Source organism: Aedes aegypti, chromosome 2 (genome assembly GCF_002204515.2).
Source record: "Aedes aegypti strain LVP_AGWG chromosome 2, AaegL5.0 Primary Assembly, whole genome shotgun sequence".
Classification (NCBI taxonomy): domain Eukaryota; kingdom Metazoa; phylum Arthropoda; class Insecta; order Diptera; family Culicidae; genus Aedes; species Aedes aegypti.
Window position 1 is genome coordinate 199,232,772 of NC_035108.1, and position 16,830 is coordinate 199,249,601.

Consider the following 16,830-nt stretch of genomic DNA (forward strand, 5'->3'; position numbering starts at 1 on the left):
TAAGTGTTAACAAAAAGAAAAGTTTCCTTAAAATATCGATTTTTTCCCATAGACGAAGCCAAAAGATCACAAACCAGTGTCAACATTTATAGTCAGTAAGAGACGAGACGATCAGTTGCAAGACTTGTTCAGCTGTTTGGAGCCCGATGATGATTTATCGCTTTAAAAATATCAGTGTTCGTTATGCATTCACATTTCATGACCTGTATCTCAGCGTTGGCGTTCTTCTAGGACTTTTAACTGAATCACTTAGAATAGGTTCGTAAATGTGCACTTTACTTGCAATCATTGATTATTTAGAAAGACTGCTTTGCTATCGATAATAAGTAATACGTATATCTGCTTTATCGCATTTGGATTAGCCGAGTTTGCCAAATTTGCTACAAGTGTCGGGACCTTGAAATCAATATTTTAAAGGTGAATATTTTGCCAATTAGAAATAGTTTATTGAAGAATTCCAGTCAAATATTCCAGTTTGCGTGATATAAATTATTCAGTACCGATCAAGCTTTCCACATTTTACGATTTTTTACGATAGAAGAGAAAAGAAATCCCTCTCATGATCTTGCGATAACTGTATTTGTGAAACGTATTTGTATCGGAGTTGTGGCCATGTTCTTGTAAGGTTTAACGAATTCCTTCAAGCTGGACACGTTTGACGGCGTCACTCGGTCGAACGGGAAGCCCATGTTGCGTGCATCGGGATACATTCGGTCACGTAAGCCGCAGAACGAGTGAGAATCGTCGCAAGGCGTGTTTCTGTAAAATAAAAAAGAACGTGTTGGTTTATTAATTCCTACTACATCTTCCAATTTTGCATCTTAGCTATAATTCAGCTCTAAACTCTACAGCAATTTCAAGATTCAATCCTGGGCCCGATGTTATGGAATGCGATGAACGATGACGTACTGAGGCTGCCCCTTCCGACAAGTGGTAAAATTGTTGGTTTCGCCGACGACATTACCCCAGTGGTCTATGGCGAATCGATGGAGAAAGTAAAAATGACAGCAGCGTACTATCTATCTCCATAGTTTAGGAATGGATGAGGTCTAGGAAATTTGGACTGGCCCATCACAAGACTGAGGTGGTGGTGGTCAACAATCGCGGCGCTTTCGAAGATGATGTCTACCAACACAGCTGTAATTCCCAGCAAACGTAAGCTCTGGTTAAAAGCACATGGAAACCTAAAGCGGTTGGAAAGCACGTATAGGATCATCAAAGGATTCTGGAGAAGAAGAATGCAGCACGGGCGGTCATGATGTAGAAAGGTACCTGGCAGAACATGGAACGCTATTGACGGATATGGCAACAGCAGACCCGTCTCTTTCGGGAGAAAAAACGCAACCTGGAAGAGACGGAGTGCGAGGAGATGGAACAGCTGTGCCGGTCTCAACAAACACGGAATTTCTATCAGAAGCTCAACGTATCATGCAACGGCTTCGTGTCACGAACAGAGATGTGTAGGGATAAGGATGAAACCATCTTGACGGACGAACGTGAAGTGATCGAAAGGTGGAAGCAGCATTTCGACGAACATCTGAATGGCGCTGCGAGCACAGGCAATGAAGGTCGAGATAACGGAAGAAATGCTTTCGTCAGTACTGCCGACGATGGAAACCAACAAGCTATCACTTTGGGGGAGGTTTAGGATGCCATTCATCAGCACAAGAACAATTAAGCTGCTGGTAAGGTTGTATCGGAGCTGAACCCATAAAGATGGGCCTGGAGAAACTAGCCATTTGTCTGCACCGGCCTATAGGCACAATCTGAGAAACAGAACAGCTAACGGAGGAGTGGAAAGAAGGGATAATATGCCCCATCTACAAAAAGGTCGACAAGGAAGATTGTGATTCGATCGACAACTGACCAGATCTTTTACTTTACGGCATATCCTCCAAAAATGTTGTGAATACCAGGTCCCAACGCATCACCTTTTCATCAATTCAAGGCAGTATACGATAGTATCGGCCGCGTAGAGCTATGGAAAAATATGGACGAGAACAGCTTTCTTGGGAAGCTCACAATACTTATGAGACCAACGATGGAAGGTGTGCAAAATTTTGTGAAGACTTCAGGCTAACATACCAGGTCGTTTGAATCCCGCCGAGGACTTCAACAAGGTGATTGACTTTCGTGTCTGTTGTTCAACATTGCGCTAGAAAGTGTCATGCGGAGAGCCGGGTTTAACAGCCGGGGTACGATTTTCACGAGATCCAGTCAATTTGTTTGCCTCACGGATGATATGGACCTTGTTGGCCGAACATTTGAAAAGGTGGCAGCCTGTACACCCGCCTGAAACGCGAGGCAACAAAAGTTGGACTGGTGGTAAATGCGTCCAGAATAAAAGTACATGCTAGTAGGTGGATACTTTCAGTATCTTTATATACGAACGGAAAAACTGTCTTGGCGCACGCATTCCTGCACAACGGTTACCCCCGGTGGTGAAGTGGAAGCTGGCTGGCTGAACTCGGAGTAATCGGTGACGTCAGTGTTGGGATAATTTTAAATGTAAATTGGTGAAGCCGCTAGCGAATGACGCCAATCTTAAGTTTGAGTTATGAGTAGGGTTCCTAGTACCGACCCCTTTTGACGAGTACTGGTTCCACGGTACTGTAACTCTCAGTACCGGTAGTACCGGTAAAATACCGGTACTGGAAGATTTTTTTGCAATCAATATAAAGCATTCAATATTGGACAAAATTAAATCATCTTTTTCACATTCACCAATAAGCCCAAGTTTGCTAAAGCTTGTTCTTCATTTTTTATAAATGAGTAAACCGTTCTAACTTTATAACTCATGAAACAATCAAAAATAGGCGTAGACATTCAAGTTTGGTCTGACGTGGTGGGTCACATTAATTCATATATGTTCTTTAACCATCCATAGTTGACCGTTTTACAGGAAATTAGAAAAAGTTGCAGATGCATTGTGTAATATTCTATATAGTGCAGAAAATCGTACAAAATGAATAGTTTATTGACTATTTTCATGTTAACACCTTGCTTATCATTCATAAATAAGGATTTAAAAATCCAAAGCTTGTTGAAAGGTCAATGTTTAACTGCCATACTTGTGTATTTATATAACTAAACTTTCAGACACGGAGATCTCTTTTCTAGCCCATCTGGATGCATCTCGAATTGTTGCCCATGCATCCTGAAGTGTCAACATTTTTTTCGTTTTGAACAGATTCGCAATTCACGAATTATTCCAACAATTTATATCAATCTTTGTATCATAATTGAAGCACCTTTAAATGCTTCAATATCCTGATATTGAACAGAGGAAGTCTGATATTCACCATTAGAAACTTCATTTGTATTCGGCAATTGATGATTCGATAATCCTGTTGATAACCATAGGATCTGCTGAATCATTTCCGTTCAATAATTTAAGTTTTAATTTAGATGTTCAAAAAAATTGTTTTAACAAGATGCAAACAATAAGCGTGTCTCTAACGTTTTATGTACGGAGATAAACCGTCCTTAGTGCTGGAAAGATTATAATTCGAATAGGCCTGTATGTAAATGTTCCTTGATCGACCTGAGAAATTCACCATCAACAAACTTTTCCAAACTTACGTACCATTTATTGTGAAGGAATTTGTTGATTCAAACGGTTATTAGATTTTTCATCAGTACCGAAAATACCAGTACTCAGTGCTCTCCGGTACCGGTATTTCGGTACCAAAAAATGGTCAGTAGTACCGGTACTTTCGGTACCGGTACTCCCGATACCAAAACCCTAGAGTTTGTACTTACTCGTTATACTCCTGGTTAACCGTGTCGTTGTTGAAATTGGATACCATCACAAACAGGTCGTACTGCTGGCCCTGTGGGGTACCTTTCGGAAGTAACATGTGCGATGGCCAGCCACAGTTGCAGAACCTGAATTGATCGCTCTCGGGTTGATTGGACATGGCAATGTTTCGGAACGTACGCTCGTACGGAATGGTCACACTGGATTGTTCCGATCGGCGCACTACATTATTCTCGCCTGGGTTCACTGCAATCACGAATCTACAGTTAATGTGTCACCATATAGATGATCAACGTACTTACAGTTGACAGTAAATTTATCTAGCTCGATCATCCAACGACGCTGATCGCCAAACGGAATGTTGTTGCCCTTCTCATCGGTTCTAGGGCCCATAAACAGACGAACAGTGCCACGCTTAGGAGTTCTACTTTCGTTCTTTATCTCGATCCTGTAAGTAAAGGGAGCATGTTGGATATGGGTAAATGTGGCGAACACGTTGCCTTCGGGTCCAAAATCGAGACCAGCTCCCAAATCCACTTGGGATCGTTGCCAAAATGTCAGCAAAATGTTGTTCTTAGCTCCAGCTCGATTGAGTTGAACGTTGAATGAGTCCACTTCAACATCCGAAAAGGAAAGCTGAAATAAACATGAGATTTTAATTTTAACGACAACCCTTCGATTCTCAGTCTCACAGACATCGTCCTTGGTGTACGGTTTGAAACGGCGCTTATGACGTTGGAAAATATCGTCGATGTGTTGGTGCCAACGGTAGAAGACTGGATCTCGCATTGCCGTCGTATTGTCCCCAACTACTCCGAAACTTTCCAAAAACGAGTTGTCCGGATCGTGCACATAGGCCAGCATGTTGTGTCCTTCGTTGTGTAGTCTGCCATAAAAGTTAACGTTCGGTGAAAGGGACGAGTTTTCCACCATATTTCCCAGCACGTCGATGCCAGATTTGTTGTCAAGAGGGATTTGACGGCCATCGGACTAAGGAAATCGAATGTATATTTATTATCAGGGGTCATGAACAAATAACATTGCGCTACTAACGGGAAAGGGTTATGGAAAGTGTGGGAAGTTTAAAAAAAAAACTCAGATTGACCCTAAACCAATCCGTATTATAAGAATTATTTCAGAGTTGGGCCAAATTAATATTGAAACTCAGAGACACGTAACACTATAAACGATATTTACCGTTCCATTTTAAAAATTGAATTACTCAACTAGGTAACGGCTCTGGTCTAGCTATCTTTATTTGAACTTTTGCAAGGATTATTCCTGTTATCTCGGGCGCTTCTGCTAGTTTTTTTTCCTCAATTTATCAGGTGTTATAGATATTATTATATTTTATGTTATTCTTCATAAAATACTCTAAGGACTTTATCAGAAATTTTTAAGAATTCATCTTGAGTTTTCATCAAAGCATTCTACTAATGCCATTTTAAAAATATATCATGAGATTCTACAAAAACTTTCATGGTCTTGATTTCCTTCACAAATTCAACATTAAACTCCAAGATTTTTTACATTCCAGGGCAAATTCATCTTGAATTTTTCTAATGATTCCTGAAGAATTCTTTCAGGAGTTTTGATGGATGAAGTGTAAAGTCATGATAATAAGCCTAATAGTTTCTCTACAACTCAACTCTTGTTTTTTGTCAGAGGATTTCAGAGGAAAACAATCCTCTGGGATTATCATTCAATTATTAATGAATCTTAAATTAGTTTTCTTTACCAAACTTGCCATTTTTTCGCATTCGTATATCGTGTGACAGGTACGATGATACTCTATGCCAAGGGAAGTCAAGACAATTTCCATTACGAAAAGATACAGCACCGACCGGGAATCGAACCCAGACACCTTAAGCATGGTTTTGATTTGTAGCCGCGGACTCTAACCACTCGGCTAAGGAAGGCCCTTTTACAATCCATGTGTAAAGAATTATTTCGGAGTTGGGTAAAATTAACATTAAAACGCAGACACACGTAGCACTATAAATTATATTCATCGTCCCATTTTTAAGTTGAGTTTCTCAACTGGGTAACGGGTATTAACAAATCTTCTCTAAAGGATTCTAGTTACCGATGTTTCATTTTACCCACCATGGCGGGGCAAGTGGACCATTCGAGTCAAATTCTCAAATCTCGCGTATTCAATGTATAATAATTAAAAAAAAATGCCGCAAATAAACATGTGAATATATCATATATATACGTAAATTTGCTTTATTCACATTAGTGATTGGACTGAGCCAGTATTTCTTTGGTCGGTTGTACGCCGTTGAAAATGAGGTATGAGTTTTATTTTTAAAATTTTATTGCTGGAAATTTGGTCCAATTTTTGAGTTCTTTTTTCTCTGTTGTTTTTTATTCAAATTATCATCAATCAGAAGTGCTAAATATGCCACTGATTGATGCAATTGAAGCTTACACCTTTGGTTCTACTAGCTTCGCGTATGTGGAGCAAATTGAATGGATCTTCAAGATCAATAAAATTCCAGAGGAGGAAAAGCTAGCATATTTTCTTGGGCTATGTGGTCGAGAGACTTACAGTGAACTTAAATTGTTGCATTCTGGCGTCGACCTTGCGAAGTTGACATATGACGCAATGATTGATTCATTGAAAAGACGTTTTGATAAGGCAGAAACTTACATGTTTCAGCGCTATAAATTTTACAATACGATTCAAAGTGAATCGGAGGCTGCTGAAGATTCCATATTAAGGGTCAAGCTCCTGGCGGAAAGCTGCGAATTTAGCGCTTTTATGGAAACAGGTATCAGAGATAAGATAGTAATGGGGGTCCAGGATAATCAAATTTAACAGAGATTAATAGAAGAGGAGGATTTAACGTTGGCCAAAGCAGAAACACTCATCGTAAACCGATAATCCGCAGGCGTCCTATGAACTAAAGAAACAGAAGAAGTTGCATGATAAATTCGTTGATGCTCCTCCAGCTTAAATTCCCAGCACTTCGGATCACTTCGAACGCCTGAGAAAAGATCCAAAAGATGACGATTCTGAATCTAAGGAAAACTGTATGAAAATTAAATCGGTCAAGCGTAGGAAGGAGCCATGTTGTGTAAGACCAATAGTTGAACAAGTGGAAATGCGTATGGAAGTCGTCTGCGGTTCTGGAGTCAGCGTCATTGATGAGCGAGATTTTCTTGATTACTTTGGAAATTTGTCTCTGGAACGAGTTTGGAAGTTTTAGGATGCGTTCGAGTTACAGTCGAGTTAAATTCCATTCGCGAGTATCAACTGGAGCTAGTTGCGTTGAAATCCACCAAGCGGCTGCGTAGAATTGTCCTTCTTCTTGGAAGAAAATGGCTGGATGTTTCCAGAATGGTGTCTGTCTTTATCTAATGAAAGAGTCAAACAAATTTCGGAAAATCTAATCGAAAGTACTCTTGAAGATGTGAAGCGTAAGTTTGATCATATTTTTAAGAAAACTTTACTAGATCCAATTGTTGGTTTTAGATATGATTCTGAAGGATGATAGACCCATTTTCAAAAAGTCTTAAGGCGAAGTAGGCCGTCATTGAAATTTGTACGCGTCGTTGATGATTGTTGCTAATTCATCTCTCGATTTCGAATCAAAGAAAATCAGTAGGTTTTGCACTGACACAGCTGAAAAAGTATCAGCATACTTTATGCATGTTAGCGCGTACAGTGATACTTTTTCAAGTCAATATAAACTGTCAAGACTGAGTTTTATCACTTTGAAATGCAAGCTGAAAAGTCATCATTGTTGCCAAAACGAAAAAAAAAAAATTCAGTTTGTTTGACCTACTGTGTTCTACAAAGTTGTTATACTTATCATTTGCAACAACTTTGATGAAAATACCATAGTTGTATTTCTTATGGTTTTCAGGTTAATTGAGTTTTTTATCTTAAAATTTACTATTTTCTATTTTGCGTCCCTCTTGTGTTCACCGTAAAAAAATCATGCGTAAAATTTTGTAGTACTGAAATTTCTGAACATATTCTCAGAAGCAACTATGGCTCTAAAATCGATAAATCGATGCGAAAACCTCATGTCCGCCTAAATTAGCTTCCTGGACCAGTGTGCAGTGTGTCAATATTTCAAAAGACCATATTTTGAGCGGTATACCTTTGGTAGTTTGTTATGAAGATGACGTTCTAATTGCAGGAGTTGATTTTGAGGTTTGCAAAAAAAAAACAATTCTAGACAGGCTCTCTGAAGCAAATATTAAAATGAATCTTAGCAAATTCTTTGTAGATTCTTTACCTTATATTGGGCATGTAATATCTAATAACGGGTTTATGCCGTGTTCAAAAAAATTAAAACTAATCGTGCAGCGAAATCTCCACAAAATGTGTCTGAATTGAAAGCTTTCCAATTACTTTTGAACTTTTACGAAAAGTTCATTCCGCTTTTGTCATCTCGTTTAAGCTGTCTCCATAAATTACTGAAAAAAGATACTCGTTTTGTTTGGTCCCAGGAATGTCAGAAAATTCTTGACGAATGTAAACATACCTTTTGTGTTCAAACCTTTTGGAACTTTTTGTTCCTATAGATACTATATCATCTTATAAGAAACCATTAGTGGTAGTTTCTGACGCTTCAAGTTACGGACTTGAAGGAGTGATTGACCATTAGGGTGCGGCTTATTTTCCGAGATGCCTCAAAACCAAAAATTCGTGTGCTCTTTTGAATTTATATCACATGAAAATGGAAGCCTCCAATTTTGAGCCAAAAATGTTAAGATTTAGAGGTGGCGCAAGCGACTTGAAGGTGAATTTCCAAGTTATGAAATATGAGCTTCAGTGAAGTCTTCATAACTTTGTTATTTTTCAACCAATTTTGAAGCTCATAGCATCATTCTCTCTTCAAAATTAAATTTAAGAAAAGTTTATACAACATCAAATTTGTCTAAAATTAAAAATAGTCTGCGTCAAAAGTAGTTTTCTCTAAATGTTTCCTTGTTTTACCAAACAAATTATTTATGTTTGATCATACCATCATGAATGCTCATTCGATTCCAGATCTTTTTACATGCCTTTGAAGCTTATTTAATTGTTTTAATACTGTGTATACAATGTGTTAAATTTAAAAAAACATGTTTGACTACCTTATTTAACAAAAACTACCCAAAACATGATTTTTAGTGAACAAAAATCAAAATTCTTGATGGTGTTGAAACCCCAATTTCATTTGTATTTTTTTTCATTGAATGACGTTCAACGTAAGTTGCGCATAATACATTTGGAAGCTTTGGTGGTAGTAAGTACAATAAAAAATTTCATAAATTTTTTTATGAAGAAAAATTTACGGTGTACATCGACCATAAACCAACTCATTGGTATTTTCGAAAAAGAAGGGCGTAGCTCTATGTACGTAACACGACAGATTTTCCAGCCGATTATCAACAAATTGCCAGTGAAACATTGAAAGATAATTTTCTTGAGCAAGTTCAATATTTTATAAATTTTGGCTGGCCAATCAAACCGAACCCAGAATTTAAAGACGTTCATACACACTATCAGAATCTTGAAATAATTGATGGGTGCATTTTGTTCCTAGACAGAATACTCATACCATGGACAATGCAACACACAATTCTAAAAATGTTGCACAAGAATCACATTCAGATTTTTTTCTATCTATATAAATAAAAATGGAATGGTGTTTGTATGTCACGAAATGGCTTACGAACGGGTTAGCGGATTTGGATGATTCATTCTCCATTTTGTTCGTCAAGGGTTCCGACGTGTTTGTGTGTATAAAAGTTCCAGGACATTCACCGGGAAAGCCGGAAAAACGACAGTGAACGGAACTATCATTTTGTATGGGACGATTCGTAGCGGTTTTCATCAGCCTACTTGATGGCAAGACGAAGTTTGCCGGGACCACTAGTTTTCAATAAAAAAGTATTTTTAATAATAGTTGATAGTAATTCTAAAAGGTTAGAAATAGAGCTGATGCCACATAAGACAGACAGCAAAAAGGTAATAAGGAAATTTACTCCATTATTTGCTAGATTTGGATTCCCAGATGTAGTAGTTACTGACGGAGGTCCTCCTTTCAATTCAACTTCATTCATAAAATTTCTGGAAAACAAAGGTATCAAAGTGATTAGGAGCCCGCCTTGTAATCAACAGAGCAACAAGCAGAAAGGATGGTAAGACTGATTAAAAAAGTGTTTAAAAAGTATTTACTACGCCCGCAAATACATTCTTTGGACACAAAAGAAAGGTTCCGTTATTCGGGGTGTAGTTGATCAGTGGAGAAAAGTTGATCATTTCCGTAGCCACATGTACAATCAGTCAAGGGGTCTGTAATTCGATTTCAATTATCAGTATTTATGTATTGTTGCATTGCATTGTCTAGTACATGTACTTGATTTTCCTTAATTTGGTTTGACATTGAAAATAATTATACCATGGAAAAACAGGTTTTTATGGAAATGTCTAATGAGCTGTTGAAGGGTTTTCTCCAAACAATCGACTATTACTAAGGCCACATGAAGACACCATTTAAATAAACTGTATAACTGAATAATTCCAGATATGTTTCCTTAACCCATTTTCATATTTGAGTTGTGGATACAAAATTTTTTCCAGAGAAAAACATACTCTTTTCGTGAACAGATTGTCAATTTAAAAGGAAATTTCCTACATTTAGGCGTTTGATGTGGTTTATTTTTTAAATCACAAAATTAAATTGTAAAATTTATCGATTTATCAACAAGTTGTAAGATTTTTGAGACTTGATTCAGATTCAGTGATCCCATATTTAGGGAATAGCCTATCCCTTTAGTTTTGGAAACCTATCAAAGTAATCGCCGCGGAATCAAAAATTTAACTTTTCGACTTCTAAAACTTATTTATGATATCTTTATATAACTTTATCAAAATTTCCTTTACATAATTCGATAAATATCCAATCAGTACTGGTTTAAAAAATATCTGGATGATAATAATTGCATCCCACCAGATTTTATTGAACAAAATCGCTCAGAAGTGATCAACTTCACCCCATTTTACGGTTCTACAATTTCCTATTAAATTACAGAAACACTTGCCTAGACAACGGTGATTTTCCTTCAAAACGAGTCTTTTGCTTCAAACCAAAACAGATTTGGATCTAATTAACCTAACATTACAGTATCAAAACAGCTTACAGTCACAAAAGAACAGTTATATGTACTTGCTCATGACCCTTTGACTAAATGACAGCAGGTGATCACTACAAAAACCATAACCGTACAGACATACGTCGCTCGATAAGAGTAAAGTTCATTAAGAAGTTATCTACCAACATTTTCCAGATATCGTTTGGTGGTCGTCTGATGTCCGCACACTGGCAACAATTTCGATTGGTGGAGAACTGTTACGGAATTTTGTCCCGGTGTTGTTCGATCGGGACGCGCCGGATCGTAAACATGACCCAGACCAAGCTAGCACAACCAATACAGAACATACCGAGTTAGAAAAAGAAGATTTTTACGGTTTTGCTGCGGAGTCATGTATTTACAGTGCACCTGTCCAATCTTTTTCCTTACCTTTGAGGCTGGACGATGTAAGCTTATCGAGGAAGCGCAAGAATGTGGACACACCTGTTTGGCGATCGAACAGGCTCAAGCCTTCCAAGAAAAACTCTGACTATCTATACTATTAAAATTAAATTAAATAGCTTATAACTAAAGGCTAAAGAATTCTAGGCTTTTCGGGCTTATGGAACAATTTTTTTTTTTAACTAACTCTTAATGAGCTACCACAAAGAACTTTAATACTCGTGTGAGTGTTGCTCTACGACTATAAAAGAGAACTGAATAAACCAGCTGATCAATGTTCATACTTGGATCATAACTAGTCAACAAGTGGTGTCGCTCAGTGAAAGAAGTTTCCCTCAAGCTAAACGTCGCAGTTGGGATAGAGACTACTTCTTAGCTTTGAATTCTATTATCATTTCCATAGCGAGCAAAAGCATTTTCATTCACCTTTCAATCTTTTCCAAAATTTCAAACCCGAAAAGATCATCGATTGATATGAGTTTTATGAAATCGTGTATAACTTTGATATCTAGATCTGTCTTACTGATGTTGACACTTACCGTTGATGCAGATCCTGAGTCGATTGCTTCGAATATTCTACCAGTCCATGTTTCCATATCAGTAATCGAAACAATAACTTGATCCTCAACACGATTCAAATCCTGGCGGCAAAAACAGAAATAAAGTTTCCTTATATATTTATCACTACACTTTGCCACTCACATTTAGAAGTTGATTTCGACCACGACCCGGATAGGATCGATTATTAGAACTCTGGGTAATTTTCGGATAATACCCATCTGGAATTGGTTCTCGCAGTTGAGCAAAAGGACGTACTCTTGACAGACCATTGCAAAATCGTTCAATATTGTACCGAGCCATCGTTTGTTGATGCATATAGTAGAACAGTTCTCCACGGCGATCTTTGCGAACGACAACATCTGGACCTTCAGCAGGATACACCAGATGCCAGTGCCAATGGTGTAGATTGACGCCGATATCCTCACGCCAATAGGCCATTCTCTGCTCAAGCTCTCGATCCGAAGCCGTATAGTTCACCGGAATATCGATGGCCATCTGTCCACAAAAAAATGCTGAATAATCCAATCACTAGGGATTACATGATATACCTACTCTATCACCTTGATTAACAATTCTGCCTTCTTCCTGTAGCTGTGGAAACGCGGATGCTTCAATGAATCGATCTGGAAACAGTTCTAGGAAACTTGGCACCGGTATTTCGGCCGTATCTGTGCGATGTTGTAGGGCTACGGACAAAGCATACTGAAAAAGTGGTCCATTCAAGCGATCTCTGCAATACGAAGCAACAGCACACAGCGTATCGGCATCATTCTGATTCAGGAACATCTCAATCAGTCTGCCAGCCACTTGACGATGACGTTGGTTGAATACACTGAAACCTCCGCGTCGGGGAATCACTTGGGCAAACGTTATATCAGGAGCGGTAATGTTTTGCACGGGGATCCTGGTTTGTACGTTGGAACCAAAGCGGTTCTGAAGCGATTGACCGAGAGGACGGTAACGATCCGTGAGATAGTTATCGGGAAGGTCGAAGTATACCTGTCCATTGGACTTGGGCAGGAACATGGGCTCGTAAGGCCGCTGAAGAAGACCATGAAACTTGGTGCTATTGGATGCCATCGCGAACATCAGAGATCGACTGACTGTGCGAAAAGGTTGCGAGGGAGTATTTATGCACATGCAACCGACGGCGGGAAGACCGCAAATGCAGATAAAAGATGGGATGTGGTTACGAAGATTTTAGCATCGCTTGTTGACAGTGACGGGACTTACATTGTTAATGAAATTAATATGCAATTCATTCACGCATTGGCTGATGAGAATAGCCATGCTAGGAATTGCATTCCAATAATAATATAATTTGAACTTTGCCTTTAGAACTCATTTTGACGGTGTGTTTTGCCATGATATATTGGATAAGATTTTTATTCTATTTTTTCAGCACAGTAGGTATATGTTTTCTGAGTTACATATTTGTTTAATATTTGAGAATGGAAGAATTATTTTTCTTGTAAGGTACAGCTGAGTAAGGGCAGCGAGGTAAGTGAATTAATTCATTTTGCAAAGTATTCCTGGTACCGTTATCCGGGGGCAAATTGATCACTGGGACGAATTTGATCAGGTCGGTACCAAATATAATTTCCTTCCAAGGGTGCTTAATGTATCGTTGTCATCACATAAATTTCAAGTATTCTAGTTTATAGATGTGTAATGATTATTTTTAACCATATTATTTTTTATTAGGATCTGTATTTTTGAAGGTGTAAGCAATGTTGTTGGAAATGTCGATACTAAACAATTCGATGGTGCTAACCCTACATGCAAACATTGAGTGTTCAAAAAGTAGTATAAGATTAAACGTACTGGACTACTGCACTCATTTTTTTTTTTAATCATACAGCATTATAAGCATAGTGTTTCGCTCATAAACCCGTTTTTCTCAAATAAATTGCTTATTTCAAGGGAAATTGAATACATGTAGGTGTATCATGCAAATTTATAAAGTTTAATTTGGCACTAAAATAATCAAATATGAGTTGTAACAATTTTGACATAATTTTATGATTCAAAATACTCAAACTTAGTAGATAGAGAAATTCATTCCCTAATCTGCTATTAATTACGTAAGACAATTCTGGCGGATTCTAAATCCCCTTCACTCCAAAGTATGATTTTTTGTATGAAAATAAAAAGTAATTTGTATGGCGCGTAAAAAATCTCAAACTACCCTCCCTCCATAATCCTTTACGTATTTAAGTCCCCTATGCTATACGGTGATCAATTTCGCCCCAATGCGTCATTTTCAATATTTGATATTAAAACTTATTTTATAAAAGGTAAGATGTTATTTTATAAAGGATCGATTACTTAAACTGATAAAGAGCAATTAAGTTTTGATTTTGTCGAAATCAATTTGACAATATTTGACGAGTAATATAACAGAAAAGTTGTAAAATAGTGATCAATTTATCTCCGGACTACGGTACTAAGCCTAAACATGGACTCCCAGTGAGACCTTTACCCTACATAAACCTGGGAGCCTACATATCGAACCAATCAATACATGACCTGATTCCCTTCCGAAAGAAGACGTCGTCATAGATTTTATGTTTCAAAAAAAAAAAAACCTAGTAGTATCGGTGTACTCAGATGATTAGAGTCGATCAGCTAAGAACAGATATTAAAAAAAAAAAACAAATACTGAATCTAAATCCATAATAAATGTAATAATTTACGGCAAGGAATTTTATCTTAGTTTTGTCGTAAAAACCTAACAAACTTGTTATCTCGTAAAAATCTACAACTTAACTAAAGATACCATGAAGCTATTCTGTCAATATGTTTAGTAATATCAATTATAAAAAATCGTCAAAAAACTAACTTTAGTAACGATTTACTGCTTTTGAGTTCATGATTAAAAAAATTGCTCAAAAATATATGTTTAAATTCAAATTATTTCTGAAGAAAATTTCATTCAAATCGGTCTATGAATAACTCAGATATAACCCTCTAAAGTTGATCATTTTGTATGGAAAAACAAAAAAGTTGCAAATGTTATATCCAATACTGTAGGTGTAAGGGAACTTAACATTCAATCGCAACACATTACATTCAACTCTCTATAACTCGATATTGAAGGGACCATTGAGTTAGAGAGGTATTAAGTTTTAGAATCCAAATGCGATCCAATGGACCATCAAGGTAGCCTTGAAAACCAACTTTTACTATGGTTCTCTAACTCGATTCGACATGCGGAATATTATGTTAGGGACTGTTGACCGTATTTTTTTTGCCAAAACCGATCTTTAAATAAATGGTAACGTAAAACGGAGTATCTCTGATAATGCGAATAACTTTGATAGGGAGGGATCCACATATAGTAAACGAAACCAATATTCATTAATTCGATTAGATTTAAGGGATTCCTGATTAGATGTTTGATTAATTGCTGGCTAGATTATTGCTTAACCCCTCTACCGACAGCTTCATTTTTTTCACAAAAATATATTCAAACAGCAATAACTATTTTGTTTCTCGATATTTTTGCACCATTTTTTCACAAGACTTCAAAAATTTCTTCTATTTTTAGAATCTCTATCAGTATTGATCATTGGTCATATGGTTTTGAAGATATTCAGATGTTCCTTGGGGGACTTACATTCCCCATATACAATTTTTTTGACCGCCATTTTGTTTTTAGTCAATTGATCAAAAAACAAAAATGTGGGCTATACAATCTCATGTTATAAGGAGCTCCTCTTAAAAAATCATATAAATCGGTTGAGTTTTCTCCATGAAATCTGAAAATAAAAAATTGATTTTTTTGAAATTTTCGAGATCTTCAAACGGCCTGATTGATACCAGAAACAAAAATGTTCATTACTCAAAAACGGTTGCACCATTTTCTTTGTGGTTAAAAACAAACTGCCGGTAGAGTGGTTAATTATTGATGAAATCCTTGACAAATTGTGAGAATTTTTTTAAACTTGTTGTACGTGGAATGCTTCCATTCGTAAATGAGCGGTACGATTGACGGATTGGACGTTTTGTCGAATTTACTCTTTAAATGGATAATATGTTGTTGTCTTTATTTATACTGTTAAAAAAATTATTGGCAGTAAATACCGTAATCCGGGGTAACATTGATCATTTTTTTTAGTTTTTCTTAATTTTTTCATTTCACAATACAAATGTTACAAGTTTCATATTTTTAAAACAAGTACTGGCACCCACCGCTCCTAGCTATGTACTTTATTTTGTTTTTCGAAAGGTTTAAACATGTTTAAATAAATGTTTTAAGTGATTTTTTGATTCAGCTGATATGGGGTAACATTGATAACCCAAGTAAACAACGTTCGCTAATATTGGAAATGTCGTTACTTACTAAAATCAGGGCCCCTGAAGCCGAATATGAAGACCAAACTCTTACAAGTCATTTACTTTTTGAGTTATTTCAAAATTAAAAACACCTTGAACCACGTAATACGCCTAAAAGTAGGCAATTTCCTCAGGAAATTCTACATTCGTAATAGTATTTAGTTAATGTTGCCTAAATCAATAAACTTATGAAAGATTTGACAACGAAATCGTTTTGGCGATGCCATTTTTAGTAACACCCGCATTTTCCTTGATCACATCGTCTGCAGAACTCATGTGAGACATGAATTATCGGTAGTGTCAGTGAAAATGATAGAAATCATTGTTTCAAAAAGTTGACAAATTTGCGCATGAACTAAACGCAATTTTGGCAAAAACCTTAATTATCATTAGCTTATGAATGTACGAAAGAGAGGCACCATTCATGGTTCGAAAATGCTTCATCAATAAATCTTTATTTGAACGTTTAACAAGATGAGTCATCCCGATCAATGTTACCCCGCTGATCAATGTTACCCCGGATTACGGTATGCCAAAGATCCGTAAGGTACCGTGGGGTAAGTGGATACAGACAGATCAATAGTCAACTTCATTGTTATATACAGCTAACGTAAATAATGTACAGTCAA

The 16,830-nt window shown here is 37.0% G+C and overlaps 2 protein-coding genes across 4 annotated transcripts in view; one reads left to right on the plus strand and one right to left on the minus strand.

The window, feature by feature from the left end:
• LOC5568462 overlaps positions 1–507 on the plus strand; it is a 97,401-nt gene extending 96,894 nt beyond the window's left edge. For all 3 annotated transcript variants that reach the window (XM_021843686.1, XM_021843684.1, XM_021843685.1), the window contains one exon: positions 53–507. In XM_021843686.1, the coding sequence (XP_021699378.1) occupies positions 53–166 (114 nt within the window). In that variant the 3' untranslated portion in view covers positions 167–507. The remainder of the gene's footprint in view (positions 1–52) is intronic.
• On the minus strand, positions 423–13,082 carry LOC5578064 (phenoloxidase 2). The gene is made up of 7 exons (XM_001663635.3): positions 12,416–13,082; positions 12,005–12,358; positions 11,842–11,943; positions 4,457–4,750; positions 4,063–4,396; positions 3,763–4,006; positions 423–759 (listed from the first exon to the last, which is right to left on the minus strand). Exons 1-7 carry the CDS (start codon positions 13,001–13,003, stop codon positions 558–560), a joined length of 2,118 nt encoding a protein of 705 aa, XP_001663685.2. The 5' UTR covers positions 13,004–13,082; the 3' UTR covers positions 423–557.
• Positions 13,083–16,830: the final 3,748 nt, after the last annotated feature.